Source organism: Sus scrofa, chromosome 13 (genome assembly GCF_054392235.1).
Source record: "Sus scrofa isolate SSC_HxYL_T2T_F1_AM1 chromosome 13, Sscrofa_HxYL_maternal_Yorkshire_Landrace_v2.0, whole genome shotgun sequence".
Classification (NCBI taxonomy): domain Eukaryota; kingdom Metazoa; phylum Chordata; class Mammalia; order Artiodactyla; family Suidae; genus Sus; species Sus scrofa.
The window spans coordinates 47,041,197-47,057,639 of record NC_139395.1 but is presented as its reverse complement, the minus strand read 5'-3'; the positions used below and the strand labels follow the sequence as shown (position 1 = coordinate 47,057,639).

General features: G+C 57.8%; 3 protein-coding genes across 28 annotated transcripts in view; 1 reads left to right on the top strand and 2 right to left on the bottom strand.

Moving 5' to 3' along the window:
- Positions 1-2,410, bottom strand: part of RNF123 (ring finger protein 123) — a 33,104-nt gene extending 30,694 nt beyond the window's left edge. For 6 of the 15 annotated variants that reach the window (XR_014823033.1, XR_014823032.1, XR_014823036.1 and 3 more), the window contains exon 1: positions 1,440-1,743. The gene's annotated coding sequence lies outside the window, so the exon portion shown is untranslated. Of the gene's footprint in view, positions 1-1,439; positions 1,744-1,765; positions 2,151-2,355 lie in introns of those variants that run through there. The other 9 variants (XM_084988194.1, XM_084988191.1, XM_084988192.1 and 6 more) reach the window with 6 other exon arrangements.
- MST1 (macrophage stimulating 1) lies at positions 115-5,115 on the top strand. Of its 7 annotated transcripts, none has more exons than XR_014823083.1 (18): positions 115-249; positions 1,159-1,306; positions 1,378-1,490; positions 1,574-1,688; positions 1,790-1,926; positions 2,007-2,127; positions 2,277-2,395; positions 2,576-2,744; positions 2,888-3,018; positions 3,099-3,201; positions 3,346-3,482; positions 3,579-3,614; positions 3,706-3,826; positions 3,986-4,063; positions 4,255-4,352; positions 4,433-4,539; positions 4,637-4,776; positions 4,881-5,115. XR_014823083.1 is itself a non-coding variant. In XM_003132215.5 (18 exons), the coding sequence occupies exons 1-18, from the start codon at positions 156-158 to the stop codon at positions 5,040-5,042; spliced, it is 2,178 nt and encodes a 725-aa protein (XP_003132263.2). In that variant the 5' UTR covers positions 116-155; the 3' UTR covers positions 5,043-5,115. The 7 variants fall into 7 exon arrangements, 2 of the variants coding, with proteins under 2 accessions (XP_003132263.2, XP_084844409.1); XR_014823086.1 differs by having other exon boundaries at positions 2,520-2,744; XR_014823085.1 differs by having other exon boundaries at positions 2,520-2,744; positions 4,206-4,352.
- Positions 1,440-14,223, bottom strand: APEH (acylaminoacyl-peptide hydrolase). 6 transcript variants are annotated; one of them, XR_014822440.1, is made up of 24 exons: positions 14,162-14,223; positions 13,954-14,086; positions 13,342-13,468; positions 12,881-12,974; positions 12,706-12,781; positions 12,453-12,616; positions 12,149-12,286; positions 11,963-12,054; positions 11,840-11,880; positions 11,635-11,756; positions 11,104-11,164; positions 9,821-9,918; positions 9,140-9,191; positions 8,290-8,378; positions 7,729-7,867; positions 7,156-7,239; positions 6,991-7,071; positions 6,587-6,675; positions 6,287-6,477; positions 6,073-6,175; positions 5,883-5,989; positions 5,581-5,792; positions 1,766-1,915; positions 1,440-1,665 (listed from the first exon to the last, which is right to left on the bottom strand). XR_014822440.1 is itself a non-coding variant. In NM_213923.1 (22 exon segments), coding segments are annotated over 22 exon segments (2,199 nt in total). In that variant the 5' UTR covers positions 14,174-14,182; the 3' UTR covers positions 5,532-5,686.
- Positions 14,224-16,443: the final 2,220 nt, after the last annotated feature.

Sequence of the window (16,443 nt, the reverse complement as noted above, 5' to 3'; positions counted from 1 at the left end):
GAGCGAAGACACTTGTACCTCACCTAGGGGGCCTGAGGTCTGGCACCACCCCTATTCCTGCCACTGGGTTTCAGGTCAGGCCCCAGCAGGCCTTGAGTGGGGGTGTGGAGCCAGAGCCACCCAATCCCGTAGGGACTAGTTTCACAACTTCCCGGATGGGGCTGTGGTGGGTCACAGTGCAGTCTCCAGCCAGGAGGATGGGGTGGCTCCCACTCCTGCTGCTTCTGACGCAGTGCTCAGGGGCCCCTGGTAAGTGCTCTTCCCCCTCACCCCCAGCCCTGATCCCCGCCTGCATTCAGAAAGGGGTTGGCCCTAGGCCCATCCCGCTATTCCAGCCAGAAACTTACTTTCCTACTGGGCATGGAGCAGTGAGCAACCTTAGCTTCTTGAGCAGAGCTGGGCAGCCCCAGGAACACATAAACACACTGCCTATTCTGGCCTACACTAAAACATCTGCTGCAGGAGTTCCCATTGTGGCTCAGTGGAAAGGCATCCGACTGGGGACCATGAGGTTGTGGGTTCGATCCCTAGCCCCATTCAGTGGATTAAGGATCTGGCATTGCCGTGAGCTGTGGTATAGGCTGCAGATGCGGCTTGGATCTGGCATTGCTGTGGCTCTGGTGTAGGCCAGCGGCTACAGCTCCGATTAGACCCCTAGCCTGGGAACTTCCATATGCTGCAGGTGTGTCCCTAAAAAAAAAGTCTGCTGCAGCATTGAGGCAGTGTTAGGACCACACACGCAGGCAGTAATCTCTCATAAGACTGATCTAACCCTCTAGCAGATGCCCTTACCCTGATGAGAGCCTATACTTGGAGTCAGAATACTTGGGTTTGGCTTCCGCCTATTTAGTATGATAACTCCAACCGTTACCATTCTTATCTGAGAAATGAGAGGAGCCAAGCCCCATAGGGCAAGCACCATCACCTGCTACTCTCGTAGAGTATATGTTTTACATCTGAGCCTAGTGCCTTGCCCATTAAACAAGCGTACTAGTGATAACTACCATGTGTGGGCCTGCTTCTCCCACCCCATACAGGGGTTTGACCCTTGAATGGACCCACAGGATCCATGAGAGAGGCCATGCAGTTTGATTTCCTGAATGAATAAAGTGTGGATGTGCTGATATTCACATGATGCTACAAATATCCACCCTGCAGGGCAGCGCTCGCCCTTAAATGACTTCCAGGTGCTCCCGGGTACTGAGCTGCAACACCTGCTACATGCAGTGGGGCCTGGGTCTTGGCAAGAGGATGTGGCAGATGCTGAGGAGTGTGCAGGGCGTTGTGGGCCCCTGATGGACTGCAGGTAAGAGGCCACAATATCCAGATAAAACTGGGTATAGGGGCACCAGGTGACCTTATGCCTCCCCCTCCCAGGGCCTTCCACTACAATGTGAGCAGCCATGGTTGCCAACTGCTTCCATGGACCCAGCACTCACCTCATACACGGCTGCAGCATTCAGGGAGCTTTGATCTCTTCCAAAAGAAAAGTGAGTGGCTTCGGAGAAGGGCGGGCTGGGGAGAGAGGTGCTGAGGTCTCAGGCGCTGTTGATCCTGGGTCTTCTGCTCTCAGATTATGTTCGGACTTGCATCATGGACAATGGGGTCGAGTACCGGGGCACTGTGGCCATCACCATGGGTGGCCTACCCTGCCAGCGCTGGAACCTCAGGTTTCCCAATGACCACAAGTAAGACGGAATGTAGATCCCCTTTCTCCCGCCGGCCTGGAGCCAGCACCCCACCCCCACCCCCGCCCCGCACTCACTGTATCGCCGCTCTCTGAACCCAGGTACACGCCCACACTCCGGAACGGCTTGGAGGAGAACTTCTGCCGCAACCCGGACAGGGACCCTGGAGGTCCCTGGTGCTACACCATGGACCCTGCCGTGCGCTTCCAGAGCTGCGGTATCAAGTCCTGCCAGGAGGGTAAGCGGCTCCAGGTCAAGCCTGGGGCGGGAGGAGAATGCCCAGCGCAGTCCACCAACCCACAATTTCTTCCTCTCCAGCCGTTTGCTTTTGGTGCAATGGCGAGGATTACCGCGGCTCAGTGGATCGCACCGAGTCAGGACGCGAGTGTCAGCGCTGGGACCTGCAGCACCCGCACCCGCACCCATTTGAGCCCCTCAAGTACGCGTGGGCGAGCTCCGCACGAGGGGGCCGGGCAAGGGGAGGGCCCAGGGCTCCAGGGCGGAGCGATGTAAGGTAGTAGTTGGTTGGGGCCAGCCAGACAGGGTCTGAGTCTCAGGCGCTTGTTCACTCCCCGCTAACGCTCCTAGGTTCCTCGACAAAAATCTAGACGACAACTACTGCCGGAATCCGGATGGCTCGGAGCGGCCGTGGTGCTATACTACTGACCCGCAGGTGGAGCGAGAGTTCTGCGACCTCCCGCGCTGCGGTAGAGCTCAAGGGCGGGGCTGGGAGGGCACCTGGGACACGTGGGGGGCGTGGCCTGGCTGGGAAGTGAGGAGAGGCTGGGCGTGATTCAGCGGTGGCCCAATGAGAGCGGGGCTCCGTCTTAGCCCCAGACCCGGTCTCAGCTTCGGCTTGGGCTCCGACCCGCCTCGGTCCATCCAAGGGTCCGGTGCACAGCCGCGCCAGGAGGCTACGACGCTCAATTGCTTCCGCGGTAAAGGCGAGGGCTACCGGGGCATGGTCAACACCACTGCCGCTGGCGTGCCCTGCCAGCGTTGGGACGCGCAGCATCCTCATCAACATCGCTTTGCGCCGGAAAAATATGCGTGCAAGTGAGTTGGCGGGCGCCCCTGGGGACACAGTAGTCCTGCGGGTGGGAACTGAGGGCCGTCCGGGCAGAACTTGAAGGAAGGCGGGACCAGGGACGGAGCTAGAGGCCGGGCTCCCGCCCAGGCTGAGCCTAGCGCCTGCTCAGGGACCTTCGGGAGAACTTCTGTCGCAACCCCGACGGATCTGAGGCGCCCTGGTGCTTCACATCGCGGCCTGGCATGCGCGTGGCCTTCTGCTACCAGATCCGGCGCTGCAACGACGACGTACGGCCCGAGGGTAAGGCCTGAGCTGGGTCTGGAGGTACACACCGTACGGCTGAGAACCAGCTGACGGCCGCCCCGGTCCGCCCGTCGCAGACTGCTACCACGGCTGGGGGGAACAGTACCGCGGTTCGGTCAGCAAGACTCGAAAAGGCGTCAGGTGCCAGAGTTGGTCCGCGAGGACTCCGCACAAACCGCAGTAAGTTCTACAGGTCGTCTGGCTCTTCCCACATCCAGGTCTCAGGCCCGGGACCCCAGCGTCTCAAACTAGCAGCTTTTCAAACCAGAACTTTACAGGGGGTTAGGATTACCCTGCTACAGTTTTGCTCACTCTCCCTCCTAGGTTCACGCCCACCTCAGACCCGGAGGCGCAACTGGAGGAGAACTTCTGCCGCAATCCGGACGGTGACAGTCACGGGCCTTGGTGCTACACCACTGACCCTGGGATTCCATTCGACTACTGTGCACTGCGGCGCTGCGGTGAGCTGAGGGCCGGCGAAAAATCCTCGGACCCCACCCCAAGCCTCCCCTTAGGAAGGCTGGCTCCCTTAACACGGCTGAACTTGGGTCTTTTAGATGACGACCAACCACCATCCATCCTGGAGCCCCCAGGTATGGACTTGGGCCAGCTGTGGGTTGTGGTCCCTCTGCCCCCCATCTCCATCCAGTTGGGGATTTCATTCCAGCCGACTCTATCCCCTAGACCCAGTGCTGTTTGAGAAGTGCGGCAAGAGGGTGACTCGCGTGGATCCAAGGCGCTCCAAGCTGCGTGTGGTGGGGGGCCAACCTGGGAACTCACCCTGGACAGTCAGCTTACGAAACCGGTGAGGCACGACTGCCTGATTCCCCAGTAGAGGGGGTGAGGCTTTATCATCTGTGCTTGCGCCAGCTGAGGTGGGAAGCTGTCCCCTGCTTCAGAGATCCTAGCCAAGAGAGCAGATCCAGTCTATCCCAGGACTGTTTTCTAACCTGCACTCCTCCAGGCAGGGCCAGCACTTCTGTGGAGGCTCCCTAGTGAAGGAGCAATGGGTACTGACTGCCCGGCAGTGCTTCTCCTCCTGGTGAGCCTCCCTTGGGTTTGGGGCCCAGTCTCAACCCCCTGCCTTCATCTCCCACTTAGCTGCTTTTCCCAGGCAGGCCAACAGGTGTGTGGGGGGCACCAGGCCATGAGTCAGAACCTATTTAGCAGAGCTTCTCTCTCAGCCATGTACCTCTCATGGGCTATGAGGTATGGCTGGGCACCCTGTTCCAGAACCCACAGCCTGGGGAGCCAGGTCTGCAGCGCATCCCAGTGGCCAAGATGATCTGTGGGCCCTCAGACTCCCAGCTTGTTCTGCTCAAGCTGGAGAGGTGTGTAACAAGTCAAGAGGGTGTGAGGTGGGGCTGAGCCTCATGGCATCAGACCCTGAGTGTCCTCATTTCTTCTAAAGACCCGCAACCCTGAACCAGCGTGTGGCCCTGATCTGCCTGCCCCCTGAGCGGTATGTGGTGCCTCCAGGCACAAAGTGTGAGATTGCAGGCTGGGGTGAGACTAAAGGTAAGATTACAGTGCAGAGGCATGGACTGCTCCAGGCCAAGAGGCCCAGCCTTGGATCCTACCCAGAGACCCTCTCTTCCCATTCTCTTCGCTGTAGGTACAGGGGACGATACTGTCCTGAACATGGCCTCCCTTAATGTCATCTCCAACCAGGAATGTAATGTCAAGCACCGAGGACGCGTACGCGAGAGTGAGATGTGCACTGAGGGACTGTTGGCCCCTGTGGGTGCCTGTGAGGTCAGTGGCAGGGCCTCTGGCAAGCTGAAAATGTACTGCTTCACCCCCAAGGGGGTAGTCTCTGCCACGGCGCAGGCCCCCTCACCAGTTCTTGCATCTACCAGGGTGACTACGGGGGCCCGCTTGCCTGCTTTACCCACGACTGCTGGGTCCTGGAGGGAATTATAATCCCCAACCGAGTGTGTGCACGGCCCCGCTGGCCAGCCATCTTCATGCGTGTCTCTGTGTTTGTGGACTGGATTAACAAGGTCATGCGGCTGGGCTAGTCCTAGCTTCAGTCCTGTTTGCCTTGGGGAGGACAAAGCCGTCTGTTAGACATAAAGCCACCTTTCCTCTTTATGCCTGTGAAGGGTACTTCTTGGCCTCTGCTGCTAGGGAATGAACTGGCAACTCCTCACCAGGGCCTGGGTGGCTTGAGTCCAGCATGCCCTGGGCTGGGCAGTCTGACCCCAGGACTGCCTTAGCCTGTGGGTGCTGTGGAAGGGCAGGGCCTCACCAGTCCCCTAGATAAACTGATGGGAGAAGGGTGCTGTGGGGAGCTCTAACAGAAGGGACTGCAACAGAGGGAGCTGGCCTGGTGGAGTCCTGTTTGGCCAGGTCAGGCAGCAGCTGAGCCTCACACTGTCTCCGCTCCTCTCATACTGGAGGTAGATGCAGTCCTTATGGCTGCCACACCCAGGGCTTTCAGTCTCTGAACCTCAAGGGTGTGGCTGGGGTTAGGGTGGCCTGGTACAAAGTACCAGCAGGAACCAGACTCTGTGTCCTTATTTATTATGAGTATACAGCCCACATTCCTCAGCTCACCCATCCATGGAGTCCAGAGCCCAGGAAGCCTCTTGCAGCTCTGCCAGACCATGGGACTCTCCAAGAGCCAAGTGTGGGCACCCAGCTCAGGCAGACAGATAGGGCTTCAGCTGCCCAAGTGTGTGCATAGCCAGAGCACAGCATTCATGAAGCTGTCTGATTCCACCTCCACCTCTGATAGTGCATGGGTGCTTTTGGGATAAAGCAGGAGCCTGTAGGGGTCAGGCAGCAGTGTCTGCGGTTAGAGGATCCTTCCCTGCTCACCTGCCCACCAGCTGCCAGGGCTGTCCTGCCACACTTACCGGACTGGCACATTCCGGGCCTTGAGAACACGGTAATACTCCATGCCCTGCTTGAAGGGCACACGCCTGTCCTCCTGGCCTAGCATCAGTAACAGTGGAGTCTTCACCTGGGTATGTGGGGAGCCGTGGTGAGCAGATCCTGGGGCCATGGACCCATTGGTGGTGCACCAGGCAGGAGAGGGCCACATACCTGAGGGGCATACTTGATGGGTGACTTGTCCAGCATCGCAGCCCACACACTGAGGTCTGGCAGGCAGTCGCTGCTGTAGGAGAAGCCAGCCTCCACCATGCACCTATAAGAGATTGAACTGACGCTGCCCCGGGAGTTCTGTGTGGGGCCTGTGAGAGCTCTATGAGGGTGTGGAGGGGAGGGGAGGAGGGTGGAGACCTCTGGGTGCACCCACCAGTCAGGGATGTCAGTGGAGCCCATCATGGAGGCAATGTTGATCACAGGGTTCCTCACCACGCAGGCACTGTAGGTCTCTGGATACTGACCAATCAGGTGGCAGGAGAGGAAGCCACCATGGGAACCACCCATAAGGGCCACACGGCCTGCATCAAAGTGTTCCTCCTGGAGCACCTGCTCTACTGCAAACTGCAGGGTAGGGCAGATCATGCTACAGCCAGCTGCCTGTCCAGCTGAATAAAGTCACACCCCCGACAGCCTACCCTCCAGCCAGTACGAAAGCCCCATCCCCTGCTACCTGGACGTCCTTCACATCCTGGTGGCCCACATTGCCAGGGAGAGAAAGGATGCTGTCTTGGCCAAAGCCGGTGGAGCCACGATAGTTCACTGGAGGCCAGAGAGGGACCAGACAGGGTGGTCAAGTGACATCCTCAGATTCTTGGATACCCTTTTGCTTATATATGAAGTAGGCCTTGGGGCCAGCTATACCAGACTCAAGGGGAAGAGGCCAAGAGATCTGATACTGCCCCGTGACCCACACCTTTTCCAGGGAAGTCATGAGGGCAGTTCCTGATAGTGGCTTCCAGGTCCAGGCTGCCAAGAGGCCTGGACTAGGGTGGTACCCGCAGTGCTTGTACAGATCCAGCCCACCCCATCACCACCCCACAGCCCCACCTGGGCTGTGGGTCCATGCTCCCTCACCTAGTAGTACTGCAAAACCCATCTTGCAAAGCATGGCTGGGAACAGCATCCAGGCAGTGACAAAGGATGAATGGGGTCCCCCTGCAGGTAGGGGACAGACAGAGGGTGAAAGAGCCAGCTAGGAGGGATTGTGGGAGGGCAGGGGCTCTTAGGTCTGTTGCCTACCATGGGGCATGACCACCATGGGCACCTGGGTCTTCTCTGGAGAGTTGCTGGGCTGTAGAAGGATTGCTTCAAAGTCAAGGCCAGCTGCAGGGAAATAGCAGCAATCAGCAGAGCCAGTGCTACTACTGCTCAGGGGTGTCTGCAGCCCAGGCCTCAGCTGTGGCTGCAGGTCTGGGGCTGACCTTGGAAACCAGAGACCTGACCAAGGTAACCCACACTGTGACACATGGACCCAGGAGTCTCATGCTCCTTCTGCTCTAGGTAGCGAGTTGCACTCTCTACAGGGACAACATTCTGGAGGAGGTGTAGTCACAGAGGCCTTGTGTAGGGCTGTCTTCTTTGGGCTCTGTTATCCCACCACAGATGATTTGGCCTGGTGATGCCCAGCTCTGATAACCAGAGCAGGTGCTCAGATGCCTGGACACCCCCATGACCATCCACAAGAAGAAGAAAACCTCTTAGAGGTAATCTCAGGCAACGCCAAAATGTGAGACAAGAGGCAGGAAAGGTGATTACAGACACTATGTGCTGGAGAACTTGAACAAGGTGTCCCTCTGCCTGTGCCCAGCTCACCATACTGCACATGCTCTTGCTGTGGGGGTGGCTGTAGTACCCGGATGCTCCAAGAGATGTCAGGAAAGGGCTCGGCCTCCTCCAGGGATACCCATGATACCGCCTGCTCCTTCCCGGCCGGAGGCAGGAACCCAACTTTCTGCCAAGGGAAAAGAGAGTGTGACAGGTGGCCTGGCTGCCACCCTGCTTTTCCACCTCTGTGAGTGGGCAGCTCTCATACTGAGCCAGCTGCCCACCTCTAGAGGGCACAGCATGGGCTTGTGTCGGGAGCTGGGTATATACAAAGGTACTCACATAACCACACATACATAGCCCTCCCTCCTCAGCGTCTAGGCTCTGCTGTCTTCCCGTGCTGTTATGCCAGAGGACTGAGCACTCTCCCAGGCACCCGGTTCTGTACAGAGCAAAACCTGGCCCAGCAGTTTCTCCCCCTGGTATCAGACGCCGGTGGACTATGCTGAACTGGGTCCACATCTCGGCTTCTCACACGCTGACCGGCCACAGTCAGACTCTGCCTGCACAGAACCCCTGCTTCCTGGCCTGGGTCCCACCAACACTCACCAGGCTTGGGGGTACACTGGGCGTGGAGAACTGCACCACCATGAGGTCCCGGTCAATTGTGAGCAACTTCCAGCTTCCACCTGACCCCCCTGAAGAAAGGCAGATGCCACTACTATTCCCATCCACTTCCTGCAGAGCCTGAGTCCCAGGCTGGAGGCTTTATACAAAGGTACCCCTTCCACCCTCAGAAGCAAAGGGATCCCCACAAAGGGATGCTCACAGCCAACTGCACACACAGCTCTGGCTGAGCCTCCTGCTCAGTCTGCTCACCTAGCAGGCACTGGCTGTGCCCACTTGATGGCTGCAGTCAGCAGGGGTGTCAGGACTAGAAGGTTAGGGGTGGTGGTGCTAATTCTAGGGTCCAAGGAGACCGTGTTTCCTAAGCAGAGACTATACAATGCGATGCAGTTTGGGAATAATACTTTGGTAGCTGCATGAAGGAGTGAGGACAGCCAGGGCAGGTAGAAGGCTCAAAAAACATTTTAGGGGCAGAACCATCAGGCCTGGGTAAGAGAATGATAAGAGAGCCAACCCAGGGCTTCTCCTCAGGTGCCTCTGCCTGAGATTGGTGGAGGGGGAAGGGTGACTCTTGCAGATCTTAGCAAGAGAGAATCTTGTGGGTTTGAGGAGCAGGTGGGGGCCGTGCTGAGGCAGGGCCAGGACACAGAGCAGAGCAGAGCAGGGGAGGCAGTCTATTGGCTGGTAAGGGTCTTGCATAGGCAGGGTCCTTGTGAGACTGTCAGTAAAGGCTGTGGGACAGTCAGTGGTGCAGAGTGGCTGAGAGTGCCCATGCTGCCCCATATGCCTGAGCTCTGGTCCCACCCCTGGCCCACTTGCCAGCCCTGCTCACCAGCCGTTAAAGAGGTCACACTGCCCATCTGGGTGTCCACAGCAAACAGGTCCTGAAGCAGAAGGGAGGCCACATGTGGTGCCAGAGCCAAGAGCCCTGTGGGTCCTGCCCTACCTCATCTCTACCTTGTTGGGGACCCCTGGGCCAGGCCACAACAATGAGTGACTGTGACTGACAGCTACTCAGTGCCGTAGGGAATGGCTTGAGGGCCTGGGTTCAAATTCCAGTTCCATCACAACTTGCTGAGTGACCTTGGGCAAGGTAAGAAATGCCTTAGAGCCCCTTTGAACTACCCTGACGAGCAAATGATATCACACCCCAAAGGAGCCTGACACACCATGGTGTCCCCACCCAATCTCTGGGAGAAAGCTGCTGTCCCACCTCCATCAGCTTCCTGTATGGGGTTCAGGGTAGTCCCCTCATCCCCCAGCTGGAAGTGCTGGGGGTGGGGGCTTTGCATCTCTGCCTGGGGAGAAAGGGCCAAGGGCTCTGTCGTGGAGCAGGCAGCCAGCCCCGTCAAGGAAAAGGGAGTCCAGGACAGGGGCAGACAGGGCCTTAAGCGGCCAGTGAGACCTTGTGGTTGGGCAGCCTACCCAGCAGTGTGCCTGTGCTATGTCCCAGGCCCAAAGCTCCCAGGAGTTGATCAAGGGCTGACTCTGAACACAAGTCAGGGCTCCTTACCTGCCGGCTGCGCTGAGGTGAGTCAAAAACCACTCTCTGGCTGTCAGCTGACCAGCATCCCAGAGGCAGAAGGCTGCAGTAGATCCCAGAGAAGTCCTCTGCAAAGGCAGAGAGCCAGGGCCACATCCAGGAGTGGAGATGTGGGGAGGATGTCAAAATTATGAGGCAGGCTTGCTTTGTTGGGGAATTCACTTGGGGCCCACAACTGTGACAGAAAGGCAGCCCTATACATGGGGGCACTCTAGGCGATGAAGAGCTCCCTGAAGAGAAGGCCGAGGGGCAGAGGACCTTGAGGGCCCAGGAGAGGCAGAGCTTAAGAGCATCTGAGAGGAACTGTGGGTGCTCAGAAGTGCACTGGCGTTCCTATGAGCTGCTCTCACAGGGCCCCTGGTAGGCACCGGATGCTGTAAACAAGATAACACTTGTCTGTCCATTACCATACCGTGTAGAGTGCCTGGTGACGGGGAGGGGTTGTTTGAATAAATCCTACCCTCTAATATCACTCTTTTAACCCTCACTACAATCCTATAAAGAAGGTAGGGACAACTACTCCCTCATCACATAAAGAAATAGAGGTCAGGACACTGTCCAAGGACGCACAGCTAATAAGGGGCAGAGGTGGGATTCAGACCAGGTCCCCACTGTTGCATCCTTGTAACTCAGAGAGAAGAAAAGAGGCCATCCCTTGTCCTTGACTCCCGGAACTGTCCAGGCAGGTGGCCTAAAAAAACAAGGGACTAACATTTCACATCCCTAGCATAGTCCAGGATCTCAAGAAGAGTCGAGAGCACCCAAGACTGTGACTAGAGTTTGTCAGCCAAGAGCCACCCTCCTAGAGACCCTGCTGCCTCAAGGGTTTGGAGTGGACAAATGCTGGGGCGGGTGTTAGGAGCGGGAGAATGAGCGCCCCTGGGCGAGGACCTACCAGCCTAGTGCACTTTCTGAGACCCTTTGAAGGAGCAGTGGCTCTAACCAGCCACTGGAAAAAGAAGAAAAATCTATGGGCTGCAGCATAAATGAAACAATCTAAATCCTCAGCCAGCTTGGGCCACTCTGATCTCGGCTTTGGTCCAGTTGACTTCCTTCTATCAAAACCATCCCCTGTGGTGACAGTCCCACTCCCTGTGAAGGTGGAATCTGGGGCTGGCCCAGCAGGGAAGGGAGACTTCAGAAGGAACCCAGGGAGGAAGAGCTGAGGAGGCTGGCCCTGAACAGGGATAACAGATGGCAGGAAAACAGAGCTGCAGGCAACCCACCCAGCCACACACACACACACCCCGTACCTCCCAGCTGCCGAGGCACAATGTCCACCACCACCGAGGTGACCCTGGTATACCAGTCATACTGCAAGGGAACACGATGGTCAGGCCCACCAGGCCACAGAGATCTTCTCTGATAGCCCTGGGTAGCCTCACGGAAGGGAGGGGAAGACCTGAGAGAAGGCTAATGTATCTCCTTTCTGGTAACCTGGACTAGATGTCTGGGGGTGCCTCTAACTTTCAGTGGGGGCCCAAAGCCCTTCTCGGGCAAGGACTGAGATGCTATAACTGCCCATGATTCCCAGTCCCTTGCAGATGAGACGCAAAGGGAGGAGTGTTCCTGTAGACAGAGAATGCTCTCAAGGTGGTGACTTTTGATTGTGCAGAGCACCCCCCAGGCCAGCACTCTAAGCCTCCAGGCCCACACCATCACTGCACCTGGGACAGGAGGTGCACTGAGGGGCCCAAGGGGAAACGAAGCTGTGCCTTCAGCTCTCATCTACCATCCCCTCCTCTTGTTGACCTCCCTCCACCCCCATCCCTCCCCCAGCTCACCAGGCACAACTGGCCACACTGTTGATGGGGGACCAGAGATGGGAACCGCAGGTAGACGATGCGACATTGATCTGGACTTAGCCGGGGAGATGTGACAGCCACAGACTCATCTGAGAGGAGCTCTGGACCAGACAGAAACGTGAGTACCATGCAGGCTGCCAAGGCCAGTGTGTCTCAGAGGAAAGCAGAGGTAGGTGCCACTTACCACACTTCCCCCCAGTGAGGTCTACATAGTACAGGGCTGACCTGGAACCACCAGAGAGACACTCAGCTTCATGGACAGTCTGAGCTGCAAAGCCCCCTGCCCTGCCCCTTCCATTGTCCTCACCTTCGATTGGTACAGAAGCGAATGCCCAGCCGGAAGGGCTCATGCCACCAGCCCACGAACACCACACCTGTGTCTCCAGGGGCCCAGAATGCCTGTAAACAAGACCGGGGGCAGGGGTAAACCAGGGGAGTAACTCAGGCAGGACCCTCAGACTCCAGGAATGACGTAGGCTGAGTCGCCACTGACCTGTCCAGGGGACACACTCTCAGGAACCCCCTCAAGCACAGAGATGTTGCCGCTCTCAATATCCAGCACGCAGAGCACAGGAGTACTTTTGGAAACCATGTTTTCTCCCCAATCTTCGTAAAACAAAAACTGATCCCCCTGAGAACACAAGACACTCAGGGCCTAGCCTGTCTCGCACGAGCCTGCCCTGTCCCCTACGAGACAGTGCCTCCCCAGTTCTGATAGGCACAGTGTAGGTGGAGAACATACTGGGCCCCAGGGCTGCCCTGAAGAACCTTCATGGACTGGCCATGACCATGAGCACCTTAATGGCCTGGTCTGGCTTCTTTGTCCTGGCCATCTCATCATCGCTGCCAGTGACGTCCAGGGCTTTGGTCTGAAAGAACGACTCAGCCTTGGGGCGCTTCTTCTCTGCCACATATAATAAGTGTGTCTCCGAGTGCGACCAGGACAAGCAGCCAAAGCAGTCTGGGTGCAAGAAAGGCAGATCAGGGGGAGCCCTGGGCTATGGCTGCCCCTCCTGTCTACCCTGCCTGCTCACCAGCCAGCTGCCTCACCGTCCTCATAAACCGGCCCATGTTTCTCCAGCGCTGACAGGTTGAAGCTCTTGAGCTTCCGGTTCTTCTCCCAGACCTGAGGACAGCTGGGAGTCAGGTTGTCTGTCCTCCAGCAGAGCTTTATCTGTGGATCTGAGCCCCCAGCTGCCTACCACCCGGTCCCACACAGACTTACCTCCAAAAACTGCTTCTCCTCCGCAGTGCCCGTGCCTCCAGCCTTGCGCAGCACGGCTTTCATGGTGCCTGAAGGAGACTCTCTGCTCAGCAGCCTGAGGAGGACACAGGATAACGCATCAGGACTACCTCCCACCCAGTGATAGCCCATCCTATCCCCTTACTGGCTGTAACCTCTTAGACAAGATTCTTGAGGCTGTGGCCCACATGCGTCCCTGCAGCCCTTCTAGTCCTACCATGGCAGATGCCTTGCCTCCCCTCCCTGGAGCAGGGGCTCCGGTCCTGGCCCGTCAGAAGCAAGTCTCCAGTGCTTATGACCATGTCTCTAGAGCTCCTAGTGGCAAAAAACAAGCTCCTGGCTTCCTTTCTGGGCCCTCCCCACACCAAGGCACACGGTGGGTATTCATAAAAGGCTTGCAGATGGCTGTGGCCTTGCCCACAAGCTTCCTTCCTCAAACTTACTCCCCCCGGGTCTCCACACTGTTGCCTGCAGGCCCTGCAAACACCACTGAGTCCCCATCATGGAACACCAGGTACTGGCGGCAGAATCGGATGTTCTCCATGCGTTCCAGGTCCCTCTGGGTCCACTCTGCGAGGAGAGGCATGAGACTGCTCAATTTGGCCAGTCCCAGCACAGGCTCCCCTACCCCGCCCAGAGGAAGGTCCAGCCCACCTCCCCAATCTGACTCCAGATATTCTGGGGGCAGGATGGGCAACACTTGGCTACAACTCAAGTTTAGGTCACCGGAGCCTGAGCTGACATCTTGGAGAGAAACCACTACCGCTCCTGGCATCCGCCCTAGGACCTTGAGGGGGGGTACAGTATGGGATGATGGGGGTGGGTGACCCCTACAAGACCCACACTCTGCACTCATGGGCAACATTCCAGAACACCCCCTATACACCTGTGTGCACGGCTGGGGGATGCACCCTTCCACACCCACACCCTCCAAGCCCGGTCTTCCACAAACTCGTGAGCACTGTCAGGCAGCGAGCCCTGCACATCCCCCTCCTCTCCACCCGAGTGCACGGCCCCGGAATAGGCCCGCCACCGATTCCCCGCCATACACACACCAGTGTGCACAGTCCGGTAGCGACCCCCGTACTGCGTGGTGACCTCTGGGCCCAGGCAGGCGGCGCTCAGCGCGGGCTGGCGGCTAAGGCCCCGGTACAGCGCCGCCGCCTCTTCGGGCTCGCTCAGCAGCACCTGCGCAGGGGACACAGCAGGGTCAGGCACAGCCCGGGTTGCAAAGACCACAGGAACCGCGGGCCGATCCCTCACCTGCCGCTCCATGGTTGCTCTGGGGCGCCGGGGCTAGGCAGTCAGTGCTGGCGCCCGGAAGTGAGCTCAGGGGGCGGAGCCCGCAGCGGCCCAGCCCTGCCACCCGGACCTTGCCTTGAGAGGGGCGGAACCTTCTACGAATGGGCCGGAACCGTTACCCGAGGGGCGGGGCCTAGATGGTAAGGAGGTGGGGCCTGTGGGGCAGAAGTGGGAACCGCGGCTGCAGGAGTCCTGGATGGGAGGGGCGGGAACCTTGGGGAAAGGAGCGGTCCTTTCCCGGCAGGCCAGGCTGGTGAGAGGCGGGCTGTGTGGGCCAAGCCCCGGCCAGTTACTTGGTGAGGAGAGGGGATGGTGCTGTGGAAACGGAATAAAGGCGCATATCTTTGGGGAGGGGCGAGGTCTGTGAGGAAAGACAGGGCCCAAGGGAGGTGGGGGGTGAGGCCTGACGGGGGTGAGCCCTAAGCATTCGGGGGGCGGGGACTGAGAGGGCGGCGGAGGACCGAAGGCTCTGCAGAGAGGCGGTGCGGCCGGGCGGGGCTGAGCCTAGCCCGGGTGAAGTCCAGAAAAGGAGAGGTGAGGAATGGGGCCTGAGCTGAAGCCAGATCGAAGCTATCTCCAGCAGGGATCTCCCGCAGCCAGGAACTGACTGTTGGGTCCTCCTGGTCCATTAGAAGGCAGACATTCACCAGGAGGTGCCAGGCCCTGCTCTGGAGGGGCTCCCAGGCCAATGAGAAAGGACAGAGGTGCGCTCCTGACATAGCTCGCAGAGTTCTAGGGTGTTGGGCAACGAAAGGCGGGTGCCAAATTCGCAGGGTGTTGCCTGGTTTTATCAGCCACCGCGCCTACCTCTTAAGCTATCTGCTCCTGCAGCCCTCACCCACCCGCTCAGTGGCACTTTGCTGGGGATCATGAACTGGTGGGCCTCTGTCTGCCTTCCCAGGCCTCAGGCCAAGCTCTTGAGTGCAAAGGGCCTGGTGGGGTCAGGCTCCACCCAGAACCAGAGCACTTCCTGTGGAAAGAAAAACCTGGACAGGCAGGTTCCCTCAGGACAGCAGTACTGGGCTGGGCTTATGATGGCTCAAGAGGGCAGGAGAGGCTGGCCAGCTGTCAGGCCAGCAGCGATGTCCCCTCTTCCATATACCTTGCACCTGGATGGTCTTCCACACCTCAGGGGCCTGGCTCCCTGCGCCCTGCTTTGCTTTTGACTGAGATTGGCCTGCAGCTTCCCCTTCCCCATCAACCACGTCGGGCTAGTTAAGTAAAAACAGTTTCCACTTTCTGGGGCCACCTGCATTTGTGAGCATCCAGTGTGTGCAGGACTGTTAAGGCCAGAACTGGGAGCAGATAGAGTTGCCCCAGCCACCAACCTGGGTGGAAAGTTGGAAATTAGGATGTTCATTACAGTTGTTGTTTATAACAGGAAAACTGGGAACACGGTGCCTGTCCTTGAGAACATGTGCAGTAGACTGGCTGTAAATTCACGGTGCAGCCCTCTGGAGCCCAGGCACTGGAGGATGAACATTTAAATATCTGGAATGAATGGTTAGAGATAAACAAAAGATGTTGTACTACTTTTCCTCTTTTTTGGGGGGGGTCTTTTTAGGGTTGCACCCACAGCATATGAAGGTTCCTAGGCTAGGGGTCCAACTGGAGCTACAGCTGCTGGCCTGCGACACAGGCATAGCAATGCCAGATCTGAGCTGCGTCCGCAATCTACACCACAGCTCACGGCAAAGCCAGGTCCTTAACCCACTGAGCGAGGCCAGTTATCAAACCCACGTCCTCATGGATACTAGTTGGGTTTGTCAACCGCTGAGCCACAAAGGGAAGCCCAACTTTCCGACTTTTGTTTAAAACAAGAGAAACACAAACAGGAAGGAAGGATAAACATCAAGATACTAACCTGGAGGAAGGCCAGAGATGAGGCTTCTTTTCATTTATCTGTGTTTTTAAAAATTTCAAGCAACTCTGGGTAACTTTGGTGAGGACCCATTTCTGTTCTGTGGAAGGACTAAGATTAGCAGCCATCAAGAGTTTGGGGACTGGAGTGGATACAAGGCAGTGCCTCAAGGTGTAGGGCTTGTTGGCAGCACCAGAGGGCAGCACATGCTCATTTGCCTCCTGGGAACCAGGCCTGGGAAAGCTGCTTGTGCAGCCTAGACACACGCAAGCTGTGCAGGCACCTTCCCGCGACAGTCTGCTCAGTAAGCTAACTGCTCCCTCCAGGCCCAAACATTAAACTTGCCCTGGGGCGCCTTTGTGGAGGGGCCCATTGTTTTTGG